Genomic DNA, 14,520 nt, shown 5'->3' with positions numbered 1-14,520 from the left:
GTCACTGTTTTGTTGTAGCGCAACAAAGAATGCATGTGACCATCCCTAATAGCAGGTCAGCTTGGTTAAAACGGTTGTACTTTTTTGCTGCCAACGCTCACAGTGCTATATGCGAGTCAATTACGCTATCTTGGGGCTGCCTCAGAATTTTTTTTCTTAACATGACTGGGGCAGGTTATTTTAAGAACAGATTAACTGCAGCAAAAATACAGTCAGAAGGTCATAGGCAGGTGGATGTCCTTTTTGGCAATTTACCCATCCAGGAAATCTCATCAAACATACGCCATCTGGCTATCAATGAGATTCTTACCCAATTTTCTGCTATGTCGCCCAAAGCACAGTGAGATTAAATGATTTGCCCAAGATCACACAGTGAATCAGTGACTCATTTTAGGTTAGAATCCAGCCTCTTCCTTGCTCATCATAGTTTACTTTGATCATTAGACAATATGCCTTCCTTGGAAAATCTTCACCCCAGTCTAATAGTGGCACAGATCCAGGGAATGATTAGAATGGGCCTGCTGAATAGCCAGCCTGATTGGCTGAACTGTTGAATTTATAACTGGAGATATACTAATCTCCTAGAGCTGGAAGAGACCTTGAAAGGTTGTCAAGTCCAGCCCCCTGCCTTCACTAGCAGAATCAACTTTTACCCCAGATCCCTAAGTGGCCCCTCAAGGATTGAACTCACAATCCTGGGTTTAGCAGGCCAATGCTCAAACCACTGAGGTATCCCTTCCCTTGTGAAGTGAACTGAAATCTATTACTTCTTTAGGGCAAGTCACTAAACTTCACTGCATACCTTTGTGTAGAACCCACATTCCCTATTTAGTTACCTTCTCCTGCTGTTTGTACAGTAAAGATGCAGCTCTTGAACCATAAGGTTTACAAATAAAAGGCTCCTCTAAGCAAAGGTCTATGATGTGTGTATAAATGAAAATACATTATACTAATACACTGTTCAGCATGCACGGTTGAGACACAGAGGTTCTAACAGCAACAGCATTGTAAATCTTATACATTGTGTACAACACACAGTAACAGATCAAGCTACACATTTAGTAAGAAAAAAAATACTATCTATTTGAAACAAGGCCTAGTGAAAAGCTGGTGTGGGAACCTCATTTTCATTTGCTTCATTTGGGTGCATGAAATTGTGCACTGCCATAGTGCATTTAACTTCCACGCTTTAGAGAAAAAAAACAAACTGCCTGTGACTGATGTTCCCGATCATACAATCCCATTTTGGCTTCAGAGTCCATGATTCATCGAGGTGGGTGTGGCAGGACGGAGTTAGAGATACATTAACCATTAGGGACAACTGGCCTATGCCTACAGTACCAGGTTCTGGGTCAGCTGATGACATCAACGATACCTTCATGGGCAACTGGAAGAGTTCATGTGCAGTAATCTGCCCACATCATGTGGTATTGTGCAACACAAGAGGTCTCCACGGATCCATCCCACATTTAGGTAAGCAACGATACTACAAAGCAGCAGCACTGCCAACCCCAGGCTTTCCAAAATCATGACTCAGATCTCCAAAATTATGAAAATGGCTTAAAAATCATGAGATTTAAAAAAATTATACTTTGGAGGTTCTTTTACTTTGCTTTCTGGTTTTTATGGCTTTAGGGGGGTCACGTGTTCGGGATTTTCTCTGTAGTGATTAGGGCTAGAAACTTATTTTAAAAAATGAATGCCCAGGTTCTCATGTAATCACATGGCTCCTGGAGCTTGGCTTAAAAAGAAATACTGACTATCATGAGACTTGGGATAACATTACAAGAGGTTAGTGAATTAGCAATGCTGAGTGGGGCTCCTAGGGCTGGATTCATCTCCAGTAAACTCAAGGGAAGATTTTCCCTGCGGGCTGAATTAAGCCTCTGTTGACCAGGTTCAGAAAGTGATTTTCCAATCATTTTTAAACTTAAAATCCCCCATAGGCCCTAAAGCCAGGAAAAACAAACATTCAGTTCTCAATAAGCGCTATTTCTATGCAAATCTCAGCAATTTTTTGCCGTGGTCTTGGCCACAACTGTGGGCTTATAATTTTTGTTTTGTCTTTTTACACTGGGAAAAGGGTATTTCTTCCCCCTCCCACCCCATGTACTCTATGCAGTTACATAGCCTGTTAAACATCTAGCTGGCTGTTTGTGCAGTAAGTAGCAATTCTTCATGCAAGTCACATATGCACAAGACAATAAATCTGGGGTGAGATGCGACAAGCTTTGTTAGGTGAGTGAGTCATCCACACAGGTCTTGAAAGAATCGCTGCTAAATGAAATATCAAAATCACTTAAAATAAACAAAAGCAACCTCCATCCTTAACAGACACTATTTGAAAAACCTTAACCAAACTATTGATGAGTGCAATTTACTGCTCCACTTTTGCTTTCCTTTTGAAATAGGTTTTTATCTGATCCTTTCCAAGAAACTGGTTCTCAGACACCCTTATTAGACAAGTGCCAGCACAAGAAGTGCCTGTGTATCTATGAAATAGTAATGGTTATTTCACGTTCCTTTACTGATGAAGTGTCGTGTAGCATATAATTTTTTAAATTTTTTTTTTAATTTCACACAGTAAATTATTTCAGAGCTTGAGGAAGGAAAACGGTCTCAAAATTAATAGACAGTCCTCCCCAGTGAAATTACAACAAATTTAGAGTAAACATGAATTCTATAATGTATATAAATCCTTATAAGCGTCCTACTTGATCAGTTTTGTTGAGAAATGTTAGCACGGCTGGCAAGTAAGGAAGAATATTTATTTTTGCCTGTTTTGTTAATCCTTACATTCTGGCAGTTTTTTCTCTGAAAACACTTTCATTCCACGCACAAAATATTCTGTGAGCATTAGCCTCTTTAAGTGTCCCACAGAGCACACGTGAATACTTGAGTGCTCCATCCCATCCCCTCACACGCTACTCACTCCAATACATCTCGGTTGAACTGCTTCTGTCGGTTGCCCAAAAACTCTCCAATCATCTGTCTGCTTAGTCCTTTCCTTTGCAGGAGAAAATGGGCGACACCAACTGGAGTGTCTGGCACGAAACCTCTTTCAATTAGGTACTGGACTCCTTTTTCAGGTTTTCTAGGGAGAAACAAACATAAAACCAGTTATTTCATTTCCTTCATTCCCATATGCATTTGAGTTTTTCCCCAAATCTCATCTGTCCATAAGTAACATTAGACTGGCTGAGTTAGAAGGCGGACTGCTGTAGGTTTAAGATAAATGTAGTCATATTGTAAAACCCATAGAGTGGTTTTAGTTTTAATAGTGTATTTGCTTTTAAATGGATCTTCATGGTGAAGAGGCACTAAAAAATCTCCCCAACTGCATTTCTGCAGTACTCATCTAAACTAAGTTGACCCTTCTCCCTGATCTTTCCAGGAACTAGGCTATCCAATCACACCACGTAAGAGGCCTCAGACATACTATGGAACTTGATACACCATAAGACAAGGTCTAGAATGACCATCAACATCAGATACTAAACTGAAGACATCTTGTGCTATCAATGAGAGAGTGCCATGTCCTCTGAAAACAATTACAAAACAAAAAAAATCTAACTAACATATCTAAATCCCAGATTACGCAGAAAGTAAAAGGCATCTAAAATGGTGCATCTCACAAGCTGAAGGACAAGAAGAGAAGAGCAACAGAAAATGCAACTACTACAAAGGTGGGAGAAGACATAAATCAAAGAAGGGGTAACCCCCTCCTTTAATTTACAACTTCTTCCAGCTTCTTGAAATATACATCACAACAGCTTTGACTCTATTAGATTCCAATTCCTTCACAATCATTTAATTCTGTGTAATTTACACTCCTTTCTACACCTCCAAATTTAGCTCTGCATGATTTCAGATTCCACAAAAATAAAAAAAAGTACGCAGCTATTTTTCTGACAAACATATTAAATGGTGAGGATTTCCTGCTATAAATCTGTGTCTTAGGCAGTCATATATTTTTGCTCGCATTTTAAATGACAAAGTCCTGCTCACAGCACAAACAGTAGGTTATGTTTCCAGCGCTGCTACCCAGTGGACGTCCACAGTTTGTAATGCAATACTTTCACAGCTCCAGTAGTTTCATCGCCTTCTCTATTTTATAAAAATTAGGACACAATGGACACTTGTAAAAATGAACAGTTTTCAGCTTTCCAGATGAGCTGAAGGATATTGCATTTCTTAATGCTAGTGAAATCAATTTCAAAGAACAAGGTGACCCTGCTATTTTTATACAAGGATGATCATACAACCCTTTCCTCACCATTTTTTTTAAACGCTGAAAATAACATTACCAAATAACCCAGCATTCAGTTCCCATGCTCTGTGACATTACACTATTACACATTTGATGCCCAACTAAGTGTTAGGCAGATCAGAAAAATATATATATTTCATTAATATGTAGAAGTCTCAAAAACTTCTGTTTTACAATCTCTTAAATCAAGTTTGATGGCTCTTTTCATTTGAAGCCAAAGAAGTAGTGTATGCAGTTACCCCACGAGGACAAACTTGTAAAATAATCCTCCCCTAGTCCAAAAGAGATTATTTCATCAGACGAAAAATATTTAAGAGCTGTATTCTTATATTCTTGAATCATACTTCAGAATTCTGGATCTCCCTGAACTTCTAGTTTCACAACACACACACACATACAAAATCTAGGACAGAAAATTTTCCCTACTAATGAACTGAGTTTCTGCACAGCATTTGCAGTGAAATGAACTCATGAACTTTCCATTCTAGCAGATGCTAAGCAAGGAAAACAAAGGACCAATCAAAAAAGAAAGACTTCTCCCATCCACCAGAGACTATATCTTCTGCAGATTGAGAAGATACTGGATATTTTTTCCTAGGCTAATCTTAACTTTACCTGCCTTCCTCCTTCCCCCCTCAAAGAAAAACCCCAAACCAAAAATTAAATGTTAATATGATCATGAAAAGAATAGCAGGGGCATCTATCCACAGTCCTGGAACCCCCATTTACACGTAGGAAAATTTACACAGGAATTTTCCTTTCTGCTTATACAATATTCAAAACCACAAACTCATGGTTATAAGTAAAATGAACCATGATTTAAAAAAATGCAAAAGAAAAGAAGAGACGGTTATAAAGATTAGAGACCTACAGCATAAAGGCTCTAATTCAAGGTGTAAAGGTGTTGAGTCTATGGGGCTGCCTTAGAGATTTTGGGCCAGATCTTATGGAACTACACCACTTTGCACCAGCTGAGGGTCTTGCTCTTCACAGAAGCTTTTCTTTTTGTCTGGGAACATGAAATCACTTTAACAGACACTGGATAAAAGCCTCCAAAACTGACCTACAAATTCTACACAGCTATTTGAAGCAGGAGGCATTTTGCCCTTTCTTAATGCCTTAGTGAAATATCAGCAGTGAGTCAAGCAATCAAATCTTTTGAAAAAGAAAATTCCATTTGGTTATAAAAAGTATGAAATGAAAATACTGCTTGTGAAAAGCTTCGGACTGGGAGCCCAGAACAAGGGCCGCCATTTACCCACATGACAATACAGTATTGGTGGCAGTAGTGTTAGCTTCATCAAAATGATGCACCAATATGATTCAACTCAAACTTGGAGAAGCCACCTCTAAGATAGAGGCCAAAACTACCTTCTCTGCTATTTCCCACTAATTCCTGGCCTCATCTGCTGAGACCACCAGTTAGTCCGAAATACTCTGGCATTTTGTTATAGTGATACCTGTCAACTACTTATTTCACACAGATGATGCTTTAGTGCACCAAAGAGTAAAAACATGTGATCCACGTACAATTGTAAAACTGGTTATAGCAATAAGGAGCCATAATATTTTTTCTATCTAAGTTTAGGGCAAAGAGATGGATGTGAAATTTCTAGATTGACAATGGATGCTGATTTTAAGGAGGATTCTGGAAAAAGTTAAAACATCTACTTTATCATAAATCAACAACAAACAGATGTCTGCAAACAGAACGAACAGTTCATTTACTCTTCTAGCAGAGGCAAATAGGACTAATAAAGCAAGTTTATAAAAGATTAAAACAGAAAAAAGTTAGTAACAGCCTAATTACAATCAAATTAATGGTCTAATGAAGAAAGAGATTCTCCTAACTTCAGTATTATCTTCACTTTTGGTATCTTTTAACTTTGATATGTAACTAACACATTTTCAGACCAGTGGCCACAATCGTAGTGAAAATCCTTTAATTTACCTTCTGATGACAGATACTTAACACAGAGAGTACTTCGTGCTGGAGCATATACACACCCATACATGCACTCCAAGCGCAGCAATGGGCTATGGATGATCACTTCCTTGATTCTACTGAGGAAAAGGGTTTTCCAGATTTGATTCTGACAAATAGGGAGAAACTAGTTGAGAATGTGATGGTGCAAGGCAGTTTGGGTGCAAGTGATCATGAAATGACAGAGTTCGTGATACTAAAGCATGGTGGAAGGGAAAAAGCAGAATAAAGACAATGGGCTTTAAGAAGGCAGACTTCCGCAAACTCAGAGGGCTGGTAGGTAAGATCAGTGGTGAGCTGGAACTGGTTGTTAAATTCAGAAGCTGGTTTAGAACCGGTTGTTAAAGGGGTGGGCAAACTCCAGCCCGTGGGACTGTCCTGCCTAGCCCACCTGAACTCCCGGCTGGGGAGGCTCCCCTGGCCCCTTCCCCCTCTCGCAGAGCCCATCGCCAGCGCTCTGGACCGCTCCTGGGCAGCTCTGCAGCTACTGCTGCTTTGAACAGCATGGTAAGGGAGTGGGGCTGCGAGCTCCAGCGGGTTGCATGGCATCCATACATGCTGCCCTGAGCAGCATGGTAATGGGGCCGGGTCGGGGCTGGGAGGAGGGGATGGATAAGGGACAGGGAGCGGTTAGGGGAGTGGTCAGGGGACGGGAAATGGGGGGTTGGATAGGTGTGGGAGTTCCAGGGGTCTGTCAGGGCGGTGGTGGATGGGGTTGAGGCAATTGGGAGGGGGGGACGGTTGGGCTTGTACTCACCAAGCAGTGCTTAATAACTGGTTCCCTATTGGGTTGTCAGCAGCACTTCGGCGGCAGGTTGTTCACTCACTCCGGGTCTTCGGCAGCACTGAAAGACTCACCGCCAAAGTGCCACCAAAGACCCAATAGGGAACTGGTTATTAACATTTTGGCAGCTCATCACTGGGTAAGATCCCTTGGGAAGCATGCCTAAGGGAAAAAAGAGTTCAGGAGAGTTGGCAGTTTTTAAAGAGACATTAGTAAGGGCAAACTATCTCAGTGTGCAGGAAAGATAGGAATTATGGCAAGAGACCATCCTGGTATAACCAGGAGATTTTCAATTACCTGAAATTCAAAAAAGAGTTACGCAAAAAGTGAAAACTAGATCCAATGACAAAGGATGAATAGGAACAAAATCAGAAAGACCAAGACACAAAATGAGAAACTAGCTAAAGACATAAAGGGTAACAAGAAAATATTGTACAAATACATTAGAAGCAAGAGAAAGACCAAGGACAGGGTAGGCCTATTACACAGTGAGGAGACAAAGACAATAACAGAAAAGGCAGCAGTGGCTGAAGTGTTAAATGCCTTTTTTGTTTCAGTTTTCAGCAAAAAGGTTAGCAGTGATTGGGTGACTAACATAGGGAACATAAGTATGAATGAGATAGGTAGGGTCAAAGGCTAAAATACGGGAAGAACAAGTTAAGAATTACAAGTTAGATGTCTTCAAGTAGGCAGGGTCTAATGAAATACATCCCAAAATAATGAAGAAACTGGCTGAAGAGATCTCTGCACCATTAGTGATTATCTTTAAGAACTCATAAAAGACTGGAGAGATCCCAGAGAACTGGGAAGAAGAAAATCTATAAAAAAAGGGGGGGAAATGACAACCGAGGGAATTATAGACTAGTCAGTTTAACATCAGTACCCAGAAAGATAAAGGTTCAAATAATCAATCAGTTTGTAAGCACCCGGAATATAAGAAGGTAATGTGTAACAGTCAACATGGATTTGCCAAGAACAAATTACATCAAGCTAACCTACCTCGTTCTTTGATAAGGTAACAAGATTATGCTTGGATAATGGCATACGGAGTACACTTATAAATGGTTGCAGAGGATACCAAGCTATGAGGGCTTGCAAGCACTTTGGAGGACAGGATTAGAATCTATAATGATTTTGAAAACTGGAGAAATGGTCTAAAGTAAATAGGATGAAATTCAATAAGGACAAATGCAAAAATACTACACTTAGGAAGGAATAATCAATTACATAAACACAAAATGGGAAATGACTGTCTAGGTAGGAGAACTGCAGAAAAAGATCTGGAGGTTATAGTTGACCACAAACTAAATACAAGTCAAAATGTAATACTGATGCAAAAAAGCAATCACCACTTCGGGATGTATTAGCAAGTCTTCTAAGCAAGACATAAGTAGTAATTTTTCCACTCAGCTCAGCACTGATGATGCCTCAATTGGAGTATTTTATCTGCTGCTGGGCAGCACACTTTTGAGAAAGATGTGGACAAACTGGATGACCTCCAAAGGAGAGCAACAAAAATGATGACAGGTCCTATGTAACATGACCAATAAGAAGGGATTGAAACAACTGGGATTGTTTAGTTTAGTTCGGAGAAGAGAAGACTGAAGGAGGACATGATACTACCTTCAAGTACCTAAAAGGTTGTTATAAAGGGTGATAAACAGGGCTGTCAAGTGATTAAAAAAATTAGCTGCGATTTAAAAAATTAACCGCAATTAATCACACTGTTAAACAATGATAGAATACCATTTGTTTAAATATTTTTGGATGTTTTCTACATTGTCAAATATATTAATTTCAGTTAGAACACAGAAAACAAAGTGTACAGTACTCACTTCATATTTATTTTTATTACAAATATTTTCACTGTAAAAATTATAAACAAAAGATAGTATTTTTCAATTCACCTATACAAGAACTGTAGTGCAATCTCTTTATCGTGATAGTGTAACTTACACATGTAGATTTTTTTTTGTTACATAACTGCACTCAAAAACAAAACAGTGTAAAACTTTAGAGCCTACAAGTCCACTCTGTCCTACTTCAGCTAATTGCTCAGACAAACAAGTTTGGTTACAATTTGCAGGAGATAATGCTGCCTGCTTCTTATTTACAACGTAACCTGAAAGTGAGAACAGGTGTTTGCATGGCACTGTTGTAGCCGACATTGCAAGATATTTACGTGCCAGATGCGCTAAGGATTCATATGTCCCTTCGTGCTTCAACCACCATTCCAGAAGACGTGTCCACGCTGATTATGGGTTCTGCTCGATAACGATCCAAAGCAGAGCAGACTGATGAATGTTCATGTTCATCATCTGAGTCAGATGCCACCAGCAGAAGGTTGATTTTCTTTTTTGGTGGTTTGGGTTCTGTAGTTTCTGCGTCTGAGTGTTGCTCTCTGAAGACATTTGAAACCATGCTCCACTCTCATCCCTCTCAGATTTTGGAAGGCACTTCAGATTCTTAAACCTTGGGTCGAGTGCTGTATCTATCCTTAGAAATCTCACATTGGTACCTTCTTTGTGTTTTGTCAAATCTACTGTGAAAGTGTTCTTAAAATGAACATGTGTTGGGTCATCATCTGAGACTGCTATAACATGAAATATTTGGCAGAATGCGGGTAAAACAGAACAGGAGACATACAATTCTCCCCCAAGGAGTTCAGTCACAAATTTAATTAACACATTATTATTATTTTTTTTAACAAGCATCATCAGCATGGAAGCATGTCCTCTGGAATGGTGGCTGAAGCATGAAGGGACATATGAATCTTTAGTGTATCTGGCACGTAAATATCGTGTGATGTGAGCTACAACAGTGCCATGCGAATACTTGTTCTCACTTTCTGAATCATTTGAAAAAGTGGTGTCGGGAGATTAGGAAAGTGGTTTTTTTTTTCTTCTTTCTCGGGGAAAAAAAGAAGCCTTGAGTTTTAAAAAGTCCATTAAAGCTTTATGTTAGCCTATAAATCCTCTCCAAAAAGCCAAATTTTCCAAAAAAGAACCTTGATTAAAAAGTCAATAACTTTTGTTACACATAACAATTGGTTATTGGTGAGCAGAGCTAAAGTTTTCTTCAGGGAATACTAGGTGTTTCAAAAAATTCGGACTATATCAGGGGTTGGCAACCTTTCAGAAGTGGTGTGCCGAATTTTCATTTATTCACTCTGATTTAAGGTTTTGCATGCCAGTAATACATTTTAAGAAGGTCTCTTTCTATAAGTATATAAAACTAAACTATTTTGTATGTAAAATAAATACTTTTTTTAAAGTGTTTAAGAAGCTTCATTTAAAATTAAATTAAAATGCAGAGCCAAAGACTGGTGGTCAGGACCCGAGCAGTGTAAGCGACACTGAAAATCAGCTTGTGTGCTGCTTTCAGCACATGTGCCATACGTTGCCTACCCCTGGACTCTATCAATATTAGTGCTTGATGAAAAAAAGTCTGCTAAAAGTTCCAGGCATTTCATAACATCCTTGTTTATCTTAGTAGGGGTTTTTTAAATGTAATTGCGTCTCTTGTACTAAGGTTTTTGGGGATAAATTCTACTTTGGTGACATCGGTGATAACTCAGAAGAAAACTCCATTCAGTTCAAGTAATCAGTGCCAAACTCCAGGACTCCAGAATTTAACGGTACATTCAGAACTGCTCCTACCTCCTGGGAGCAGAATTCAAACTCTTTCTTTTATATCCCTTTTATCTGTCTTCAAATGATCAGAAAATACTTTTAATGGGAATAACGGACTTCTTGAAGCAAGCAACACTGGCAGAATTGCTTTTAAGCTGGAACCCAAGGCTCAACTTGGTCCTTTGGTAACTTGTCCAAAGTAACAGTGGACAGTCTTGCCTAATGGGCAGAACACAAGTCTAGAAGCCTGGAGCACCTGAATTGTAATTCTTACTCCTCTGTCACTGACTTGCTGCATGGCTTTGGGTAAGTCACTTAACCACTCTGTTTCTCAGTTTTCTCAAATAGATATATCGGTACTACTATTAAATGTCTTGGATAGCAAAGTATGTTGAGGATTGCACAGTGCCTTGAATGCCTGAAGTGCTATATAAATACTAAGTATCCATCCCTATTCATGTATTAAACCTGGGGAAGAGAATGTTTCTTACCCCAAATTACACTTTCTGTAATCAAGATAGTGCTGAACAGTTTCAGCCTCTTTTTATTGTCATCTGGAAAGGTTTCCTTAGGAAGACCTGCTCTAACTCATATTTTAAATCAGACATTAATTTAATTTGAATTAAGATCTCTCAGGAAAGCTTCCTTTGAGGGGCACGAAGACTCATATTCCTCCGTCATATTTTGAGCTAGAGGGAAGAATCAGTTATTCAGATATTTTTCTCTTCTTTCTTCTTTTTAAATGGCTTAACTAGAAAAAAAAAAAGTTACCCTATTTGACAGGAAGAGACTTAACTGGGCATTTTATGACTTGAAGAAAGAATTCTGGAATTTTAGAAGTGGTCCCTACCCAACCTTCCTGTAAAAGTTAACAATGAGTAAAGTAAAAGGCACACAGGAAGATGCCCTGCCCCTCTTCTAATACAAAACAAATGATTTCCCCTCTCTATCCCTCCAGCATCGACTTAGTCCAATGTATTTCAATGGAATTTAAAGCCATCCTCTCGCCTTTTCCCCAAACGTTCCTATTTACAGATTTCAAGTTTAGTAAGTAGGAGAAAAGGGCCTGTCTGAGACATACCAAGGGCTCTGATCTCAGGCCCTACAACTGGTATTTCTGTGTGTGTGTGTGTGTGTGTGTGTGTGTTTGTGTGTGTGTGTATATACACACACACACACACACACACACACACACACACCATCATTGAAAGGTAGTCGGCCTCCTGGCTTTTCTGAATGAGGCTATATCTATATGAGCGCTTTTGCTGGTAAAACTTTTGTCGGGCAGGGGTGTAGGGGGAAAAACACCCACCCCTGACCAAGATAGTTACACCGACAGAAGCACCAGTGTGGACAGCCCAAAGCTGGCAGGAGACTCTCTCTCCTGTCAGCATAGATATACAGGAGACCTTAGAGCGACACAGCTGCAACGGTACAGCTGTGCCGCTGTAAAGGTCTCTAATGTAGACATAGACCGAGAGACAGCAAAAAAATAAAATAAAATAAAGCTGCTGTCAACCCTGTTATAAGGAAGAAAGAATCCTATTGCTGACAGCAATAGCTGTGTTGGATAGGTGGAGCTACTACTGTTTTTTGTTGTTTTTAATTGTAACCAAGTTTATTACTTTCCCCTCAAATATGGAGCAACTCAGAACAGAGGCCACCTAGACCTCTGCCTAAGCAGAACCGAAACAGGATTGACTTGTATTTGTAGTCAAGATGGTTTTTGGTGGGTATGAAAATTCCTGATGCTGTTTTGATAATTCTACCCTCCAATAAATGTGGAAATGAAAAGTCTGGGAACCTGTAATAGTGTAACTACATGAGCAGACCAGTATTTTGCTGTTTCTTGAGGTTTAGGCTTCCACTTCTAGACCAAATCATACTTAAAAAGTTAGTAAATACATTCTTAATGGAAGTAAAATAGTTCAAAACAATCAGTTTCTAAAAAAGGTGCAAACTGTGCTCATTTATTTTTCAAGCAGTTTGACTTATCAAACAAACAAAAACCCAACCAATTAGGGATTGTTCTATTTTGCTTCAGAGCTTGTATTGAACAGGGAACTCTGACTGAAAACCAAGAGGTCCCAAGGTGATGTGTGTGGAGGAGAAATAGATGAGCAAGTGGAGAGAGTAATGCAAGCTTTACAAGAACTGATTAACATATGTTGCACCACACAACGTATGGAAAATAGACTCTTACAAAGAACAAACATTCCAAGAGTTAAACTATGAACGGGCTGGAATTCTGCTGCACAGTCATTTAATTACAGCTTAAAAAGAAGAAAAACAAAGTCATGCAATCTGTCATTGTTGTCTTCTGTCCCCTAGCCAGTAGTTGGTTTTTAATTGATGTAGTTAAAAAATCCAAAAGGTCTTTTAATGCATTTTCAAAATGCCAGATGATAAAAATCTTTTTATTCAACAAGATCAGTTTGCACCATTGAAAGTGTAAATTCAGTAGAGGTTCACATAACATGTTGACATTTGTTTAGATTTGTTGAGAAGTTCTGTTTATCACAAACAGCACTTTACAGCATGTGATGCAAAAGCTGCTAGCTATGAGAACTGTTCCGTTTTTAACAAGTGGACAAACAGCCTTGAAAAGCTACAGAAAGGTCAGCCGGCTGAGGTAGTATCACTTTTAGACTAACCTCTTCTAAAAATGAACTCCTTTTCTTTAGGACAAATGTACTTTACTCCTATGAAAATGCCACACTATGTTCTGCTTACTCTAGTGCGGGGGTCAGCAACCTTTCAGAAGTGGTGTGCCGAGTCTTCATTTATTCACTTTAATTTAAGCTTTCGCATGCCAGTAATACATTTTAACATTTTTAGAAGGTCTCTTTTTATAACTCTATAATATATAACTAAACTATTGTTGGATGTAAAGTAAATAAGGTTTTTAAAATGTTTAAGAAGCTTCATTTAAAATTAAATTAAAATGCAGAGCCCCCCGGACCGGTGGCCAGGACTCAGGCAGTGTGAGTGCCACTGAAAATCAGCTCACGTGCCGCCTTCGGCGCACGTGCCATAGATTGCCTACCCCTGCTCTAGTGCATTTCTGAGAGAAAGGTTACCACTTGACCAAACAACGCACATATAAAAAGGAAAAAATAAAAAAGTTCAATTAGTTCTTCATAGGACTGAGCAGAACACATCTATGTAAATGTTCTGCTGCATCTTAATACATCAGACATTCCATTTCTACTCTTTTTATTATCTCATTCAAGAATTCTTGAGAAAAAGTGGAGTTGTCCTGAATATGTGCAATGCCAGAAGCATCCTGATCTCTCTGGTAAGTCGCTTACATTTTTGTCAATTCTGAATGACCAATGATAATTTTCACATGCATGGAGCTACCCTGATTTATGCTAAACCAACAGGGATAGTAACCAGTACTGCACATCAATGGCTAGCTACAAATCCCACCTTGCCAATGATGAATAGCAGTTCTTTCTAGCCCTTGGATTCCATAAAATACTGAATCTTTTAAATTAAAACTAAATCACATTTTCAGATGACATCAAATATTGGAAAAATAATTTAGTGCAGTGACATCATGCTCTTAGGTCCAATGAGCTGTGAATTGCCAAGATAGGGAAACATTTTTCCAGCCCACCACAAATGCTGTATGACCAAAGATCAGAAAGTATGTTTCAGTCCCAGAGCCTCAGCATCACCACCCATCAGATGTGGCTCATATGCCTTATATGCCTGAACCATCACTCAAGGCTTCTGCACCCTAAGTGGACATACTAAAATGTCCACTGCGGCCTGTGGTTGTACAAAATTATCCTGACCCTATGATCAAACTGTGACAGATATTGCAACTCCATGAAATATCTTT

The 14,520-nt window shown here is 39.1% G+C and overlaps 1 protein-coding gene across 3 annotated transcripts in view; it reads right to left on the bottom strand.

Annotated features, from left to right (window-relative positions):
* The window catches only part of IQSEC1 (IQ motif and Sec7 domain ArfGEF 1), a 737,615-nt gene that overhangs the window by 48,650 nt on the left and 674,445 nt on the right, over positions 1-14,520 (bottom strand). For all 3 annotated transcript variants that reach the window (XM_050957734.1, XM_050957735.1, XM_050957733.1), the window contains exon 6: positions 2,933-3,094. In XM_050957734.1, the coding sequence (XP_050813691.1) occupies positions 2,933-3,094 (162 nt within the window). The remainder of the gene's footprint in view (positions 1-2,932; positions 3,095-14,520) is intronic.

This window comes from Gopherus flavomarginatus, chromosome 6 (assembly GCF_025201925.1).
Source record: "Gopherus flavomarginatus isolate rGopFla2 chromosome 6, rGopFla2.mat.asm, whole genome shotgun sequence".
In the NCBI taxonomy this organism is placed as follows: domain Eukaryota; kingdom Metazoa; phylum Chordata; order Testudines; family Testudinidae; genus Gopherus; species Gopherus flavomarginatus.
This window is presented reverse-complemented; position numbering and strand designations above follow the sequence as displayed.